Source organism: Salmo salar, chromosome ssa13 (genome assembly GCF_905237065.1).
Source record: "Salmo salar chromosome ssa13, Ssal_v3.1, whole genome shotgun sequence".
In the NCBI taxonomy this organism is placed as follows: domain Eukaryota; kingdom Metazoa; phylum Chordata; class Actinopteri; order Salmoniformes; family Salmonidae; genus Salmo; species Salmo salar.
The window spans coordinates 16,483,026-16,495,525 of NC_059454.1; the positions used below are offsets into that span (position 1 = coordinate 16,483,026).

General features: G+C 47.4%; 1 protein-coding gene across 1 annotated transcript in view; it reads right to left on the bottom strand.

The window, feature by feature from the left end:
• Positions 1–12,500, bottom strand: part of cacna2d3a (calcium channel, voltage-dependent, alpha 2/delta subunit 3a) — a 328,563-nt gene that overhangs the window by 26,668 nt on the left and 289,395 nt on the right. Inside the window, exon 30 of the mRNA XM_045692990.1 lies at positions 8,028–8,098. Coding sequence (XP_045548946.1) covers positions 8,028–8,098 — 71 coding nt within the window. The remainder of the gene's footprint in view (positions 1–8,027; positions 8,099–12,500) is intronic.

Sequence of the window (12,500 nt, forward strand, 5' to 3'; positions counted from 1 at the left end):
CACTCTGTCTACAGCCCAGGGCCTTATTCCGCCCCTGAGCCCCGATACCAGCGACAGGATCCAATTAACGCTAATCTCACTGAGTTAATGGTGTTAGCAGGACCGCTAAGTTAGCCTAGCACCATTACACACAATGGCTCTCTCACTCTGTGTGTGTGTGTGTGTGTGTGTGTGCGTGCGTGCGTGCGTGCGTCTGTGCGTGTGTGCGTGTGTGCGTGTGTGTGTGTGCGTCTGTGCGTCTGTGCGTGTTGGCTCCACTCTAAATCAGCCTAAAGCCTGTCAGATGACAATAGTGGACTGCTTAAGTCTGATCATGCCGATTTGATTATTGTGAGATCTGTCTGTCCAATTCCTCATTATTTAAGGTTCCGTATGACACATAAGTCATTTATCAGACATCCTCCTCCATATTAAATATAATTTATCATTCTTCAAAGATACTAATCACTTGTATGCTTCTTAACATATTTCCCATGGCTTTGTGGGTTGCGTTGTGGCTTTGATTCCCACACGGGCCACATACTGAAGTACTTTATGTCAAATTACCATATTATTATGATTATTGTATTGTCTGAGTCTGAGTGGAAACTCTGTCAAGTTTATGAAATGCTGTTACTACTTGTGTGGCAATGGCGTGCATTTTACCATCTTACCATTGTTTGACATTGTTTGATTAAGACTGCTGAAACTACAGCCAGCATTCCTTAGCAGCCGAATACACCCAGACATCACTATCACACAGTCAGTAGCACATATCTTCTCAATTCTGTGTTGTTTGCAACAATAAATTATGGGTTACACGTTTTCCCAAGTGCCGGTGTGTGCAAGGGTGTGTGTGTGCGCGGGTGTGTGTGTGCGTGCGTGTATAACACACATAATCTTTGGAATGACATCCTCCCGTGTCACATTTCCAAATTAATCATGGAAAACCCAGTCTCCACCCAGTGCTCCCGGCATTTTCCGGCTAGGCCAGGACCCGTAGGAGTAGTAAAATGAAAATAAGATGTTTCATTGTCACATACACCGGATAGGTGCAGTGAAATGTGTTGTTTTACAGGGTCAGCCATAGTAGTACAGCGCCTCTGGAGGAAATTGGGGTTAACGGTCTTGCTCAAGGGCACATCGTCAGATTTTTCAACTTGTCGGCTCAGGTGTTCAAAACAGCAACGAATACTGGTACAACGCTCTTAACCACTAGGCAAAAGCCCTACAGTAACTTCAGAAAGTATTCACACCTATTGACTTTTTCAAAATGTTGTTGTGTCACAGCCTGAATAGAACATGGATTTAGATTACTCTTTTTATGTATAAATAATGAAAAGTTGAAATGTCTTGAGTCAGGTATTCAACCCTTTTGTCATGGCAAGCCTAAATAAGTTCAGGAGTAAACATTTGCTGAACAAGCCACATAATAAGTTGCATGGACTCACTCTGTGTGAAATAATAGTGTTTAACATGATTTTTGAATGACCATCCCATTTCTGTAACCCACACATACAATTCACCCTCAGTCGAGCAGTGAATTTCAAGCACAGATTCAACGACAAAGATCAGGGAGGTTTTCCAACGCCTCGCAAAGAATGGCACCTATTGGTAGATGGGTAAAAATGTAATAAAGCAAACACTGAAAAGCCCTTTGAGCATGGTGAAGTTAATAATTACACTTTGGATGGTGTATCAATACACACAGTCGCTACAAAGGTACAGGCGTCCGAACTCAGTTGACATAGAGGAAGGAAACCCAATGGTGATTAATAATGGCACTGGATGGGATGGCTGCCGTTTTACAGGCTACTAAGCAACTGTGCTATGTTGTTTGTTTTTTCGCATTGTTTGTACATTTTGTACATTTCTTATGGCCAAAAAGAGCTTCTGGACATCAGAACAGCGATAACTCCCCTTGAACTGGACAATAATTTTTTTCTTTAATGAGTCTGACGCAAAGGATATAATGCTTTGTCAAGACTAGGCCCAAATCCTGTCATCAGCGTGAAGAAAAGACGGAGGAAAAGGGGGAGGAGGGCAGGGTGCCTGAATTTGCAGACGAGTAGCTAAACCACCACTTCTATCCGTATTATTGGCCAACGTGCAATCATTGGAAAACATACTGGACAATCTACGATTAAGACTATCCTACCAATGGGACATTAAAAACTGGAATATCTTATGTTTCACTGAGACGTGGCTGAAAGACGACATGGATAATATACAGCTGGCTGGCTTCTCTGTGGCTTCTCTGTGCATCGGCATGACAGAGCAGCTGTCTATTTGTCAATAACTGTTGGTGCGTGATGTCTAGTATTAAAGAAGTCTCGAGGTATTGCTCACCTGAGGTAGAGTACCTCATGATAAGCAGTAAACCACACTATTTACCAAGAGAGTTTTCATCAATATTATTCGTAGCCGTCTATTTACCACCACAAACTGATGATGGCATTAAGACAACACTCATCGAGCTGTATAAGGCCTTAAGTAAACTAGAACATGCTCATCCAGAAGTGGCGCACCTAGTGTCCAGGGACTTTAATGCATGAAAACTTAAATCTGTTGCACCGCATTTCTACCAGCATGTCACATGTGCAACCAGAGGAAAAAAACTCTAGACTACCTTTACTCCACACACAGAGACGCGTACAAAGCTCTCCCTTGTCCTCCATTTGGCAAATCTGACCATAATTATATCCTCCTGATTCCAGCTTACAAGCGAAAACTAAAGCAAGAAGTAACAGTAACTCGCTCAATACAGAAGATGACGTAATCTCAATCACACACTACACTGCCCTTTCTCACCTGGACAAAAGGAACACCTATGTGAGAAAGTTGTTCATTGACTACAGCTCAGCTTTCAACACCATAGTGCCCACAAAGCTCATCAATAAGCTAAGGACCTTGGAACTAAACAGCTTCCACTGCAGCTGGATCCTGGACTTCCTGATGGGCCGCCCCCAGGTGGTGAGGGTAGGTAACAACACATCTACCGCGCTGATCCTCAACTCTGGGGCGCATCAAGGGGGCGTGCTTAGTTCCCTCCTGTACTCCCTGTTCACCCACGACTGCATGGCCAAGCATGACTTCAACAACACCATTAAGTTTGCTGACGACACAACAGTGGTAGGCCTGATCATCGACAATGATGAGATAGCCTATAGGGAAGAGGTCCGAGACCTGGCAGTGTGGTGCAAGGACAACAACTACCTCAATGTGAGCAAGACAAAGGAGCTGATCGTGGACAATTGGAAAAGGAGGGCCGAACAGGCCCCCATTCTCATTGACGGGGCTGAAGTGGAGCGGGTTGAGAGTTTCAAGTTCATTGGTGTCCACAGCACCAACAAACTATCATGGTACAAACACACCAAGACAGTAGTGAAGAGGGCACGACAACACATATTCCCCCTCAGGAGACTGAAAAGATTTGGCATGGGTCCAGATCCTCAAAAAGTTATACAGCTGCACCATCGAGAGCATCCTGACCGGTTGCATCACCGCCTGGTATGGCAACTGCTCAGCATCTGACCATAAGGCGCTATAGAGGCTAGTGCATATGGCCCAGTACATCACTGGGGCCAAGCTTCCTGACATTCAGGACCTATATACTAGGCGGTGTCAGAAGAAGGTCCCAAAAAATTGTCAAAGACTTCAGTCACCCAAGTCATAGACTGTTCTCTCTGCTACAGCATGGCAAGCGGTACCGGAGAACTAAGTCTAGGACCATACATAAGGCTCCTTAACAACTTCTACCCCCAAGTCATAAGACTGCTGAACAATCAAATGGCCTATTTACATTGAACCCCTTGTTTTTACACAGCCACTACTCGCTGTTTATCTATACATAGTCACTTTACAAATGACCTCGACTAACCTGTAACGCTGCACATTGACTCGGTACCGGAACACTCTGTATATATCCTCGTTATTGTTAGGTAATTTTCTTTTGTTACTTTCATTAGATTTTTTTGATTATTTGTTTATTTAGTAAATATTTTATTAACTCTCTGGAACTACATTGTTGTTGTATTGTTGTATTCTGCCCACGTGACAAATAAAATAATATTTGATTTGATTTTCAACCAGTTACATAGTTAAATGTGATAGGAGAAAACTGAGGATAGTTACTCCACAATACTCACCTAAATGATAGAATGAAAAGAAGGAAGTGTAACGTCCGTCGTTAAAGGTAGACCAAGGCGCAGCGTGGGTTGGGTTCATCATATTTTATTTAACGGTGAACCAGCAAAAAACAAAACAATGAACACAACGAACGAAAAGTTTTGCAGGCCGTGGATCACAGCAATACAAAAACAAGATCCCACAAACACAGGCGGAAAAAAGGCTGCCTAAGTATGGTTCCTAATCAGAGACAACGATAGACAGCTGCCTCTGGTTAGGAACCATACTCGGCCCAACACCCCCCCCCCCAAAGTTGCAGACTCCCGGCCGCAAACCTGAACCTATAGGGGAGGGTCCGGGTGGGCATCTGTACTTGGCGGCAGCTCTGGTTCGGGGCGCTGGAGGAACCAGACCGTGGATCAGCGCCGAAGGCTCTGAACTGCCGACCGCCACTGAAGACTCCGGGCTGCAGACCGTCGCTGAAGACTCCGGGCTGCAGGCCGCCGCTGAAGACTCCGGACTGCAGGCCGCCGCTGAAGACTCCGGGCTGCAGGCCGCCGCTGAAGACTCCGGGCTGCAGGCCGCCGCTGAAGACTCCGGGCTGCAGGCCGCCGCTGAAGAATACGGGCTGCAGAACGCCGCTGAAGAATACGGGCTGCAGAACGCCGCTGAAGACTCGGGGCTGCAGACCGCCGCTGGAGGCTCCGGGCTGAGCAGCGTCGCTGGAGGCTCCGGACTGGAGAGCGTCTCGGAAGGTTCCGTGCCATGGATCATCACTACTGGTTCCATGCCATGGATCATCACTGGAGGCTTTGTGCCATGGATTATCACTGACTCCCGGCCGCAAACCTGAACCTATAGGGGAGGGTCCGGGCGTAGCCCCCCCCCCGCTTCTGTGTCGCCGGAGGAACCAGACCGTGGATCAGCGCCGAAGGCTCTGAACTGCCGACCGCCGCTGAAGATTCTGGGCTGCAGACCGTCGCTGAAGACTCTGGGCTGCAGGCCGCCGCTGAAGACTCCGGGCTGCAGGCCGCCGCTGAAGAATACGGGCTGCAGAACGCCGCTGGAGGCTCCGGGCTGAGGAGCGTCGCTGGAGGCTCCGGACTGGAGAGCGTCTCGGAAGGTTCCGTGATATGGATCATCACTACTGGTTCCACGCCATGGATCATCACTGGAGGCTTTGTGCCATGGATTATCACTGGAGGCTCTGGGCCATGGATCATCCCTACAGGCTACGGGCCATGGAACATCACTGGAGGCTTTGTGCCATGGATTATCACTGGAGGCTCTGGGCCATGGATCATCCCTACAGGCTCCGGGCCATGGATCATCACTGGAGGCTTCGTGCCATGGATTATCACTACAGGCTCCGGGCCATGGATCATCACTGGAGGCTTCGTGCCATGGATTATCACTACAGGCTCCGGGCCATGGATCATCACTGGAGGCTCCGGGCCATGGATCATCACTGGAGGTTTCATGCCATGGATTATCACTGGAGGCTTCGGACCATTGACCATCACTGGAGGCTTCCTACGGGGAGCTGGAACCAGTCTCATCAGACTGGGGAGACACACAGGAGACTGGGTGCACAGAGCAGGCACAAGGCACACTGGGCCGTGGAGGCGCACCGGAGGTCTGGAGCTCAGGGCTGGCACACCCCGTCCTGGCTGGATGGTCACTGTAGCCCAGCAAGGGCGGGGCGCTGGTACAGGATGAACTGTGCTGCGCTGGTGAATGGGGGGGTACCGTGCGAAAGCAGGCGCAGGATAACCTGGGCTGTAGAGATGCACTAGAGACCAGATACGCTGAGCCGGCGCACTTTTTCCTGGCTGACGGCCAACTCTAGCACGGCAACGGTGAGGAGCTTGTACCGAGCGCACCGGGCTGTGAGTGCGCATGGGTGACACAGTGCGCATCACCGCATACCATGGTGCTTGTTCAGTCACTCGCTCCCCACGGTAAGCACGGGGAGTTGGCTCAGGTCTTAAAACTGCCTTAGCCAATCTACCCGTGTGCCCCCCCCAAATACATTTGGGGCGCTGCCTCTCGGGCCTCCGTTGTTGCCTTGCCTGTTGATCTCGTCGCTGTACCTCCCTCGCTGCTTCCACCTGTTCCCATGGGAGGCGATCCCTTCCGGCCTGGATCTCCTCCCACGTCCAGGATCCTTTGCCGTCCAGGATGTCCTCCCATGTCCAGTCCATCGGCCCACGCTGCTTGGTCCTTTGGTGGTGGGATCTTCTGTAACGTCCGTCGTTAAAGGTAGACCAAGGCGCAGCGTGGGTTGGGTTCATCATATTTTATTTAACGGTGAACCAGCAAAAACCAAAACAAGAAACAACACAACGACCGAAAAGTTTTGCAGGCTACTCACAGCAATACAAAAACAAGATCCCACAAACACAGGTGGAAAAAAGGCTGCCTAAGTATGGTTCCTAATCAGAGACAACGATAGACAGCTGCCTCTGGTTAGGAACCATACTCGGCCCAACACAAAGAAATACAAAATATAGAATGCCCACCCCACACCCTGACCTAACCACATAGAGAAACAAACCCTCTCTCTCGTGTCAGGGCGTGACAGGAAGCCTGTACAGAATAAAAAATCCTGTGTGCAATAAGGCACTAAAGTAATAATGGAAGAATATTTGACAAAGAAATTATATTTTTGTCCTGAATACAAAGCACTGTTTCGTGAAAATCCAAAACAACACATCACTGAGTGCCAATCTACATATTTTCAAGCATGGTGGTGGCTACATTATGTTGTGAGTATGCTTGTCATCCACACGGACTAAGGATTATTTATTTTTTGGGCATTAAAAAAAACGGAATAGAGTTAAGCAGAGGCAAACTTTATGAGGAAAACCTGCTTTCCAACAGACAAATCTACCTTTCAGCAGGACAATAACCTTAAACATAAGATCAAATTTACACTGGAGTTACTTACCAAGATGACATTGAATGTCCCTGAGTGGCCTAGTTACAGATTTTACTTAAATCGCCTTGAAAATCTATGGCAAGACTTGAAAATGGCTGTCTAGCAATGATCAACAACCAACTTGACAGAGCTTGAATATTTTTTTTCCGAATATTTGGCAAATATTGTACAATCCAGGTTTGCAAAGCTCTTAGAGACTTACCCAGAAAGACTCACACCTGTAATCGCTGCCAAAGGTGATTCTAACATGTATTGACTCAGGGGGTTGAATACTTATATAATCAAAATATATTAGTTTTTTATTTTCCATTCATAAAACAACATTTTTGAGTATTTTGTTTATATAATTAAATCCATTTGAATCCCGCTTTGTAACAACAAAATATGGAAAAAGTCAAGAGGTGTGAATACTTTCTGAAGGCCCTGTATGTGTCTGCAAAAGGGATGAATGTGCGCATGTACGCCTTTGTGTGTGCGTGTGTGTGCATGTGTGTATGTGTGTGTGTGTGCGTGTGTGTGTTTGTTTGAATCACGGTCCTCCTAATTCCTTCTTTTCAGGAAAAGATTTGTTCTAATCCCCTAACGGAGAAATTCACTGAGCCGAGGGGTCATAGGGCACTGCTGAATAGCTTGACATGATTGGCCGAGTTAAGAGCTGTCAGCACTCTGGGACACATGCTCTCATACTGCACTCCCTCTCTCTGACACACACACACACACACATGCACAACCACAGGCACGTTTACACACACGTTCACACACACTTACACACACACGCACACATAAACCCTACACACACACACACACACACACACACACACGCACAACCACAGGCACAAACACACAACCACAGGCACACACACAGGCACACACGCTCACATGCACAACCACAGGCATGCGAACACACATGCACACATGCATGTATACAAACACACTCACACACACACACACACACACACACACACACATGCTTACTCACCTCTTAAAGGAACCCATGAGGAGCAGTTTATTCATCACTGCCCCCTCTGCTTCTCCAAAGAACATCCCTGTCTGAGAGAGAGAAAACATGGTGGATCAATTAGCATATATTGTTGCTTGGTTGGTCTGTGTATTATGAATGCTCCTTATGTTATTGATTACAGTTTTTTACAATCACTTTGGCACTAATTTCAGAACCTTGATGTCATTTCTCAAAACTCTAGACACAAAACTCACAACTGATGATCAAAATGCACATTTTTAAAACCTCTAAACACTTTTACCAATTGCTTGGATACAATACACATAAAGCTAAGATAATTTACTCATTGAACTAAAATCACCTGTTCAAAATGACACAACTTAACATCAAAGTATTACCATTTCAAAATGAAATTCACACATTACATCTGAAATTTCATTACAATGATCTAACCATCAATTGATACAACTGATCAAAATGATAAGTAACTGTTGCATTACTCTTAATGCATAGTTTTATGGAAACTGACAAACACTATTCCATGTTTAGATCATGAAAGTTTCAGGATAACGAGATCCATTAACACCAATTACCGTGGAACATGAACCAATTGGACTACATTATCTGTCACGCCCTGACCCTAGTAAGATGTCATTTTCTATAGTAGAGTAGGTCAGGGCGTGACAGGGGGTGTTTTGGGTTGTTCTATGTTTTCTATTTCTATGTTTAAGTTCTAGTATTTCTATTTCTATGTTGGGGTTGTTTGGGTTGATCTCCAATTGGAAGCAGCTGATCCTCGTTGCCTCTGATTGGAGATCATATTTAAGTAGGGGTTTTTCTTCCTGGGTTTTGGTGGGTAGTTGTTTTCTGTTTAGTGTTTGTCACCTGACGGAACTGTTGTCGGTCATTTTGTTAAAAAGTATATTCATTAAAAGTAAATATGAGCACTATACACGCTGCGCCTTGGTCCCCTTTAGACGACCCACGTTACAGAACTACCCACCATGATTGGATCAAGAGGCGTGCCCGGGCAGAAATAGACACCTGGTCACATCAGGAGTGGATTGAGAGGAGGGACTTGGGGTCAGGTAATCGAGTGATATCGGAGCCTACCTGGTTAGAACGAGAGGCAGTCCCAAAAATGTTTTTTGGGGGGGCACATGGGTAGTTTGGCTGGGCCAGGACTGGGACCTTAGCCAATTCCCCATGCTTTTTGTGGTGAGCCTCTCACACTCTCTCTCCAGTGCGTCTCCATAGCACAGTATGTCCTGTGCCTGCTCCTCGTGCTCTCCCTCCAGCGCGCCTTCAGAATCCAGTACGTCCTGTGCCAGTTCTTCGCACTCTTCCTCCAGTGCACATCCATAACCCAGTACGGCCGGTGCCTGCTTTGAGCTCTCAGTCCTCAGTGCGTCTCCCCAGTCCGGTGAGACCGGTTCCTGCTCCACGTACAACGCCTCCAGTGATAATCGATGGTTCGACGCCTGTAGAGATGATCCATGGCACTAAGCCTCTAGTGATGATCCATGGCCCGGAGCCTGTAGGGATATTCCATGGCACGAAGCCTGAAGAGGTAATCCATGGCCCGGAACCTGAAGAAATAATCCTTGGCAAGAAGCCTGGAGGGATTATAAATGGTCCAGAGCCTGTAGGGATAAACCATGGCACGAAGCCTGTAGGAACAATCCATGGCCCGGCACCTGTAGAGATAATCCATGATAAGAAGCCTCCAGTGATCCTTGGCGCAGAACCTGTAGAGATGATCCATGGCATGGAGCCAGCAACAACAGTCACTAGTCCAGAACCTATTATGACACCTCCCAGTCCGGAGCCTCCGGCGACGCTTTTCCGTCCGGAGCCTCCGGCGACGCTCTTCAGCGGCGGTCTGCAGCCCAGAGTCTTCAGCGGCGGCCTGCAGCCCAGAGTCTTCAGCGGCGGCCTGCAGCCCAGAGCCTCCAGCGGCGGCCTGCAGCCCAGAGCCTCCAGCGGCGGCCTGCAGCCCAGAGCCTCCAGCGGCGGCCTGCAGCCCAGAGCCTCCAGCGGCGGCCTGCAGCCCAGAGTCTCCAGCGGCGGCCTGCAGCCCAGAGTCTCCAGCGGCGGCCTGCAGCCCAGAGTCTCCAGCGGCGGCCTGCAGCCCAGAGTCTCCAGCGGCGGCCTGCAGCCCAGAGCCTCCAGCGGCGGCCTGCAGCCCAGAGCCTCCAGCGGCGGCCTGCAGCCCAGAACCTCCAGCGGCAGCCTGCAGCCCAGAGTCTCCAGCAATGATCTATGTTTTCTATTTCTATGTTGGGGTTGTTTGGGTTGATCTCCAATTGGAGGCAACTGATCCGCGTTGCCTCTGATTGGAGATCATATTTAAGTAGGGGTTTTTCTTCCTGGGTTTTGGTGGGTAGTTTTCTGTTTAGTGTATGTCACCTGACGGAACTGTTGTCGGTCGTTTTGTTGTTTTGTTAAAAAGTATATTAATTAAAAGTAAATTTGAGCACTATACACGCTGCGCCTTGGTCCCCTTTAGACGACCCACATTACATTATCTATGGATGTAATATTTCATCATTATTTATCAGGCACTGTTTCTATGGTCCCATGTACCACTTTTCCAGACCATGTTTTCAGATTTGACATTATTGTAAACTCACTTTATTAGGTACACCTATCTAGTACTGGGTAGGACCCCCTTTTGCCTCCACAACAGCCTGAATTATTCACGGTGTTGTACATTAAGAAATGTCCTTCTGCACACCCCTGTTTTAAACAGCTCTTATTTGAGCATTTGTGGCCTTTCTGTTAGCTTGAGTCTGGACATTGTCCTCTGACCTCTCTCATTATAACAAGGGTTTTTTACCCACAGAACTGAAAGTGTTTTGTTTATCGCACCATTCTCCTTAAACTCTAGAGGCTGTAGAGCGTATAAATCCCAGGAGGGCAGCTGTTTCTGAGATGCTGGAACCACCATGTGAGGCACCAACAATCATACCACGATCAAAGTTGCTTAGATTACGCATCTTGCCTGTTCTGTTTGGTCCAACAACAACTAAAGCTCTCTACTCTATATACTCTATATATTGAGTTGCAGGCAGCCACATGATTCGCTGTTCGAAGGAGCAGGCTATTTGCGTTAACACGCATGTGTACCTAATAAAGTGGCCGTGAGTGTATGTATGCAGGCCTTTGTAATTGCTTTTCCAATACTGCCAACTTGTTACTAATGATTGATTTCACATTGTGGTACGAGTATATAGTGAAATGAGTGGTATCCACCTACAACAACATGGCGATAGCATGGAGCCGGCAGGTGATCCAGGTCACAATGGAGGTCAAGCAGTGGGAGGAGGAAGACGAGGACGACGTGGTGGTCAAAGGAATGACAGGGGACAAGCACCCCTTCTGAGAGGTGGTCGTGGGCCTCGTTTGAGAGGTGTGGGGGAACATGGTAGAGGACAAGGCCACGGACCAAGACAGCGGCAGCAACAGCAAAGAGTGTCCAATGAAATCTGAGCAATAGTTGTAGACCATGTCGTAAATCATGGCATGACAATGGCTGAGGCAGATACAATGATTCAACCAAACCTCAGAAGATCAACCGTGGCCTCAATCATCAGAACTTTCCTCAATGAGAACCGGTAAGTCTTCAGCATGCACTAAACATTAGGCTACTCTCAACTGTCAAATGACTGTATACTGCATGCCAATGTGAACCACAGAGTAGGTGATGTGATTAAATGTGTTCTTACTGTCATTTTCCCTGCATAATTGAGACGGCCAAATATAGGGGAGGCAGAGACAAAATTCTGACTGACCAACAAGAGCGGGCTGTGGTCAATTTGGAGCTGGATGCTAATGAAAACCATCACAAATTCCTCTTTTTGGATGAGGCAGGCTTCAACCTGGCCAAGACAAGGAGGAGTGGTCGGAATTTAATTGGCCAGCGGGCAACCATCCAAGTACCTGGACAACATGGGACCAACATCACCATGTGTGCAGCTATATCGGAAGATGGTGTGGTGGGACGCAGACCTCGTATTGGATCATATAATGCAGCTCTCCTTGTAACCTTCCTTGATGAGGTAAATCAGGTCTGTAGAGCTGATGGCGTGACCTATGTCATTGTGTGGGATAATGTCAGGTTCCACCATGATAAAATGGTGCAAGCATGGTTTCAGGCCCATCTACAATTTACCACCCTGTACTTACCCCCATACTCTCCTTTCCTTAACCCGATTGAGGAATTTTTCTCCACGTGGAGGTGGAAGGTATATGATAGGCGCCCTCACGAACAAGACACCCTTCTCCATGCCATGGATGCAATGACATCACGGCAGACCAGTGTCAGGCCTAGATTCACCATGCCCGAAGATTCTTCCCAAGATATTTGACTAATGAAAACATCCATTGTGATGTGGATGAAAACCTGTGGCCAAATCCGCAAGACAGGGTTGATGGAAATATAGTACAGTAATCATTCCTTTGTTTTGCTTTTTACAGTAAGCCAGGTGA